The sequence below is a fragment of the Salminus brasiliensis genome, chromosome 10 (assembly GCF_030463535.1).
Source record: "Salminus brasiliensis chromosome 10, fSalBra1.hap2, whole genome shotgun sequence".
In the NCBI taxonomy this organism is placed as follows: domain Eukaryota; kingdom Metazoa; phylum Chordata; class Actinopteri; order Characiformes; family Bryconidae; genus Salminus; species Salminus brasiliensis.
The window spans coordinates 7,245,674-7,252,810 of NC_132887.1; the positions used below are offsets into that span (position 1 = coordinate 7,245,674).

A 7,137-nucleotide genomic window follows, 5' to 3' on the forward strand; every position below is an offset into this window, starting at 1 on the left:
TATATATATATATATATATATATATATATATATATATATATGTATATATATGTATATATAGTATTAATTATATATTGTATATTAATTATATATATAATTTAATCATTAATGTTTATCCAAATTTATGTAACAAATAAATGTTATATATAACATTTATTTAATACATACATTTATTATTTATCTATTATTTTTGTTACAATATATATATATATATATATATATATATATATATATATATATATATATATATATATAAAAATCAATGTTTAAACCCGTATATATGAGCTCATTACCCACCCTTACCTAACCTTGAAGGGGTTGATTCTATAGACCATCATTTTAACTTTGAGTTCAGTTACATTTATTACTCAGTTGAACGTTGGTGAGCATCTATAATGGACGTCTATACTGGACCACCCAAAAGTGTTAGCAAATGCAGCTGTATCCAAATATAACACTGTGGACACGTCTGAATATTGTAAGCTATATTTTTCACCATATATTTATTGAAAACCATTTTACATGCTTTTAGAGATCAGTAATCTATAAAGTACATTACCAGGAACGCTATTACTCTGTAACAGTCCATTTGCCCCTTGTTTCCTCATACAGTCCTCCTTTTACACCAGAAGTCTACGATGGCCTTTAAACACGTACCTCTGTCACTTCAGGATATCCATTCAAGCAATTCAGGATCTTAGAGAATTTATAATGAACACTGGCATTCCAATTAATGACTTAATTAACTGCATACATGCCTTTTCTAACCTGCTTTGAGAGGCAGCAACTGCTTGTGGTGGTTTAGTTTTAAAAAACTGTTTCAAGCTTGTAAAATGCTTCTTTCCTCACATTGTAGCATATAAGGCATGTAGGTGTTGCCACTGGCTAGCTAGTTACTGATACTGACTATATACTTAATTACGTAGCAGTGCTCTGGACCACATTATAGTCTTACTGACGAAGCTGAGCCACTTCATTTGTTTATTCTATTATAAACTCTCCTTTCCCAAAAGTCCAGATTCTCCATCTCCTCCTACAAAAACTAAAGCAGGAAAAAGCTGCAGATTTCAGTTTAGCCTTCCATCTGAATGTTCACGTTTCAGAAACTCACCTCTTACTCTCTTACACAAGGCCAAGACAAAGAAATATAGACAACCTCTCTGTGATACCGATAGCTGAACTAGGGTGAAAAGGGCTGAAATACAAATGAAACACAACGTCCCATTTGCTGATGACCGAGTCACCACAGCTTAATGTCCTGTAACTCCAAATCCCCCAGGACCTCCAGCTGGTTAATGGAGCTCAGGTCCTGCACTCTGTGCCTGTAGTCCAGCAGATGGGCTCCATTTACAGCCATTTTGAACTGATGTGATTGGCACAGGACGATTATCTGAGGAGACAGAAAAGAACATCAGAGTGAAGATGATGTGGTCAATGTGTTTCCGAGTTCTAGAGGACACCATCCTTTTTCTAAGAGCAGAAGAACCTACCAGGAAGGGATCGGCCAGTATGAGGTCTGAAGATTCTGCTAGGCTACTACTAATATTGGCCCAATACAGATTATTTTATATATATATATATATATATATATATATATATATATATATATATATATATATATATAATGTGTGTGTGTATACATATATAAAATCATGGTGAAAGTGCCTCAATTTCTCATTTTTTTGCAGGTCTCTCACAATGTCACATTTCTGGAGCAACTTGCAACGTGCAAAATGCCTACTAATATGTCTAGTAAGCTAAATGGCTTTGTAATTATGCAGAATTTCACAGTGAAGCATGTAACCCCAGCAGCAGCATCTCACTGGTCAGCCTTCAGGTGATAGATTGGGAGAACTGAAGACCCAAAGTGACCATCACTGCAAAGAAGAGGTTTGTCAAACCATTCCTACAATGTATCCAACTGGGTGCTGTGCTAGAGCTGGTGTTCGGTCCTCTCCTTAACAATATATCAGTGCTCTGATCCAGTATCAGGAGTTGATCTTTCCATGATTTGAATCTTTTATTTGATTTTATCAGCTGCTTATAGATAGCTAAGAGACTTGGTTTCCTGCAGACCACCGTTATCATGAAAGCAAGTTGCCTCGTTCTTGAGTAACATGACTCAGCAATACCTCAAAGTATTTCCCAGCAGAGAATGGGAAAGACGACAGCTCAAGCTCCTCCGGGCCCCATGACTGGCTTAAGAAAGAGTTGCGGACGAACATGCTTGATTTCATCCGAGCGTTGAGGTGCAGGGCAATGTTTTCTGACTGGCTGCATCTCAGGTTTATAGTAAAACTGAGAAACGAAGAACAAAAAAATTACTTTTATCATGTGATATTAGACAGACAGGGCAGAAAATACCAGGGTTACTAGAATCTATCAAAAGTAACTAACACTAGACTGATCTTTAGAGTTGACTGATATTTACTGAACTATTTATTAATCTCCAAAGGAGCAGAGAGGTGATGCTGGACTTCTGCATTACAATATCTGCATTTTAATCAGATTACTGCATTTATTATATATTATATATTAGTTATATTATTATCTAACTAATAAATTAAATAAATGTCAGACTTTCGTACCCTGTAGTCTCTGTTTCTCCATTTACTAAATGTTTCCCAGCCAACATGCTCATGTGGGGCTCACATGGGCTCCAGTTGGGCTCTGAATGGGTTTATTCATGTGTTTTTTCCAAGGACCCAGTTGGGCCCCATTGTTACATCCCACCTTAATCTCACATGAGTCCCATCTAGGTCCCATATGCAATGTACAACCCAGATAGGTCCCATGTTTAACCCCTCCTGATCCCATTACTGACCCTGGTGGGCATCACTGACCCATATGTGGGGCCAATATGGAACCTACATATCTACACAGGCCCCGCATGGACATGTTAGCTGGGTTATGATCTGATATCACACTCACATCAGCACAAATGGCCCACAAATTCCCAGATCAGTGCGTCCCCAGAAAAGACCCAGATGTGTACGCACCTGTGAGGGAATAAGCTGATGTGGCCCTTTATTGTGATGTGCTGTCCTGATCTGAGCCCTTTAAGTATACTGCCTTTGTAGGGTATACTCTTTAGGAGAAGAAATCATGGCACTGTATAAAAAGCATTGCCTTTAGAGGATGCCAGCATTAGTAATCTGTAATAATGGGAAATATGAACTTACCAAATCACCTGATTCTGAAAATATTGCCTGTGAGGAGATTGTAGAACATTAGAGCGATCACCCGGCTGACTCAGCTCTAAACTCAGTGAGGGCAGGAGAGAAGAACCAAAGCTACTTACTGAGTTGGGGACGTAGCCAATGGCATGTATTTTGACCTTTCCTGATATGGAGAACGTGTCGACCCGTTCCAGAGGGATTCTGTGCTTGTACTCCAGTACGTGGGTACCGTTCACTGCCACCTAGAGGAGTGACTGACCAATCAGCAACAACGTACAGATAAAGTAGCCTCACAAAAAAATAAAAATCAATGTAACTGTTGGAAACTGCAAAACATTTACTTTACACACTGTGACACATTTCTGAATAAGGCTCAGTATCAGGCAAGGGTTTCTGGGTTTCCAGAGGGTTTTGGGAGGTGGAGATGACATGCTATTTCCCTGTCTGCTGGTGCAGGGTGAGTCAGAATTGTGTCATTATGCATGATAAATATGTGCTTAATATGATCAGAGATGCAATCTAATGAAGCTTAAAAAAAGAAAAAGCCTGTTCTGATTTCGGGTTGACTTTAGAGGGGAAATGCACTGATTTTCAGTGGATCCACCAATCACAGTGGTTTAATGTGATATGGTTCATTGTCTAGACATTTGCACTGTATAGAAAGACATATGAAGCCGCCCCCCCCCCCCCAAAAAACAAAAAAACAAAAACATTGCTATTTCAAGATGTACCTCTATCTTACCTTTATCATCATACATACATCTACAACTCAGAGGGTTCACTGGGGGTTTTGGATAATAAACAAAATGGCTATATTTGGGTTGTAGCTGGAGCTGGGCAATATGACAATATTTTACTGTATCGCGATAAATCATGTTACCGTGATACACAAGGATGCTTAATAAACACTGATCGGCTGCAGGTTTCATTACAAATGAGTGTAATTAGACTGGTTTAGTTGGAAGAAGAGCAGCAGATGTTGAATAATAATCACTGTACTCGGTCTGGGAGAAGATCTGAATGGTAGTTTTTAAAAATCTGTCGCTACTGATGTGTTTAGCGTAGTGAAAAATGTCTTTAAATAATAGTGATATAGTATTTTCACCATGTCGCGCAGACCTGGGTTGTAGTCATAGCCACTCCTGGTTTCTGTCACCACTAAACATCCCACTTGCTAATGCTGCGATCCATTAATCTCTGAGGTCAGCTAAAGGATTTGACAATCCAACCAGTTTGGTTTGAGTCTAACCAAAATATGTCCCACTTCTTATGTCCAAGGTCCGCATTGTTAGTAATACTAGTGGGATCATGTCCACAGACATCATGTCCACAAGTTGGACAGTACCATATGTGTATAGGACTAATTTAAAAAGGCACACACAGATAGAAGTGCTGATAAACTGTATAACCCTGCTGCTGTTACTACTGTTGATGTACGGTGCAGCCATCCTGGATTTTGAACTCTGGCTTGGTGAGGCTCTCCTGACTTTCCGAATAGGAAATTTGACTTGTGGGGGCGTTCCAGTTAAAATACCAGTTAAAATTTCATACTTGGATCTGGGACATTCCAGCATCCCAGTTTAACTGGGACGCAGTGCTCATTGGAAGGTTGTAAATAACAGATGTGTAACTAGTAAGTACTTCAGTTCGGGGGATTGTCAGAAGATCCGCCCACTACGCATGGAGATCCAGAAAATATCAGAAAACAATGACATGATGCTGTCCACAAACACTGTCAAATATCAAATTAATTAAAAAAAAAAGTCAGCTGAGCAAAAAAAAATAAATTAATTAAAAACTGAATTTAAAACCATATAGAAAAGAATAAAGGTTGCAATATACATCACATCTCCTGGTGGTGGTTGGTGTGGCGCAACAGATAACACCACTACCTGCCACGGCCCACACCATGTGGGCACCATTCTGGGTAACTATGCTGTGCTACACCAATAAGAGTCCTTGGGCAAGACTCCTAACACTACATTGGCCCACCTCTGTAATATGAGTAACCTTGTAAGTCGCTCTGGATAAGGGCGTCAGCTAAATGCCGTAAATGTAAATGTAAATCTCCTACATTCGTGTATCGCCTAGAATCCAGAGTTTCCCATTTGCACTTGGCTGTTCGAGCTCACTTTACAAGTGGTACAAATGGTATTTCCCAGTTTCCAACACCACTCGAACCCATCATGAGTCTACAGTGAACCATTTGACACCAAACCCACTGTTTACATCCAAAAGACTGAATTATGGCTTTAAAAGCAAAGAATCATGTTTTATCTGTAATAAAAAAATGCACTGATTGCAAATTAGAGCAGGTTACAATTCCTTTCCACCTCAGGATGATCATAAGCCCAAATATAAGCTTCTACTTAAAGACGCTGTGTTGGGAATGCAGACCTTCCTCACATGCCAGATTAGCTCACTGCTCTCTTCCTAGGTTTCAACCAGTGCATTTAATGCCTTACCTTGAAGACATCTTCATGGATCAGGATGATTGTCTCAAAGGATGCTCCTTGTCTGAAGGGCATCTGATCGAGTTTCTCCTCTCGACCCCAGCTGCCCTGCTGCAGAGAGTTGCACACGATGCTGGGAGGGTTCCTGAAGCGAGGGTTGAAGTGGAAGGCGATGTCTGCCCGAGGTTTGGTGCTGCTGCCACAGCCCAGGTCAAACTGGAACCTGTGGGAGTCAGAGCCCAGTGGCAACTGGTTGAGAAAGTGGGCCATGAGGCCTACAGAGGAACCTACCAAGTACAAGCACCACTGCAGATGCAGATTCCTGCAGGCCTCCCATGGGACTGTTAGAGACATGGAGGTGAGTAAAGGCTAATCCAGGTTAATGTGCCTGTAACTGTCCTACCTGTCAGCTTCATTGAGGACACAGCCTTGAATAACAACCATCTCTCCTGGATGGAGCCCACCTGCTATCGTTCCTGTGAAAGGAACTACCTGGAATGAAGTAGAGGGTGTTTAGGAGATTATCAACAACAACAGAGTGGACTGGATATGAAAGAGCTACAGCTGATTACTCCAACACAGCTCAACGTAGTCGACACGTTTATCTCTCAGGCTGCCTTCAGCTCCCTGCAAACCGCATCTCTGCTGCTAGCTGCATCAGTACCAGTCAGGCTGGGGGAATCTCTCTAAATAAGCCCGAAAACACGCGCTAACGTACCGGATTGAAGACAGTCTGCCTCGCATTGGCCACGGACATTTGGTAAACGTGTAGAAATGTGTGAGCAGCCGCTGGTTTGTCCGATTTTGTGCGGTGTTTACGTGCTCAAATCGCCATTGTGCCAAACAGTGATGGAGCTCTGTTCAGTGAGTCAGCTCAGTTGGCTCGGTTCGCTGAGACGAGTCGATTCTTTCTTTAAGTTGTTTTTAAAACGCACATTAGGTACTAATTGCAAAATACATAATAAATACATAATCAGATACTAAGTCAGATGTGTTAACAACATGAATAATAATGACTCTGTGACTCTCGGATCTCAAAGTTGCTGGATAGCAAGAGATTCGATTCACCAGCGAACAGGTATCGAGCTTTCATTCGCTTTATTATATTGAACCACAATTATTATTATTATTATTATTATTATTATTATTATTATTACAGAATTTCTTACAGTCCTGGCTCTGTATGTACACATATGGAAGACGTTTCAGTGGATGCACTTCAACTGATCCAACTGATAATGGATCTTCAACATGAGTCGACTCACCTGTAAAAAGAGCCGACTCGTACGCGAAAGACCTATCAGTAAGGAATGGCACTTTCACTGCTCTCTCTCTCTCTCTCTCTCTCTCTCTAAAGGTATATTACTTAGTAATCTTTGACTTTTTAGTGTAGTTAATAAATGTAGGATTAACTGGGATGTTATAAAACTAAATACTAAAAACACTAAATATTAAAAATTGTTATTGCATGTAGTCTGTTAATCTTTTTTAGGATGCAGTTCTGA

General features: G+C 40.0%; 1 protein-coding gene across 2 annotated transcripts; it reads right to left on the reverse strand.

Moving 5' to 3' along the window:
* Positions 1-470: 470 nt before the first annotated feature.
* lgals8b (galectin 8b) lies at positions 471-6,524 on the reverse strand. 2 transcript variants are annotated; one of them, XM_072690268.1, is made up of 8 exons: positions 6,351-6,524; positions 6,036-6,124; positions 5,645-5,855; positions 3,302-3,421; positions 3,183-3,209; positions 3,000-3,088; positions 2,133-2,298; positions 471-1,390 (listed from the first exon to the last, which is right to left on the reverse strand). In XM_072690268.1, exons 1-8 carry the CDS (start codon positions 6,387-6,389, stop codon positions 1,241-1,243), a joined length of 891 nt encoding a protein of 296 aa, XP_072546369.1. In that variant the 5' UTR covers positions 6,390-6,524; the 3' UTR covers positions 471-1,240. The 2 variants fall into 2 exon arrangements, with proteins under 2 accessions (XP_072546369.1, XP_072546368.1); XM_072690267.1 differs by lacking the exons at positions 6,036-6,124; positions 6,351-6,524 and having other exon boundaries at positions 5,645-6,028.
* Between the last annotated feature and the right edge of the window lie 613 nt (positions 6,525-7,137).

Excerpts from the sequence above, each read along its gene's own strand:
- lgals8b (XM_072690267.1), bottom strand. The coding sequence starts at position 5,986 with ATGTCTCTAACAGTCCCATGGGAGGCCTGCAGGAATCTGCATCTGCAG. Across the intron at positions 3,422-5,644 it reads TCCATGAAGATGTCTTCAAG|GTGGCAGTGAACGGTACCCA; the intron begins GTAAGGCATTAA and ends TCACTCCTCTAG. Across the intron at positions 1,391-2,132 it reads CTGCTGGGAAATACTTTGAG|ATAATCGTCCTGTGCCAATC; the intron begins GTATTGCTGAGT and ends CTGTCTCCTCAG.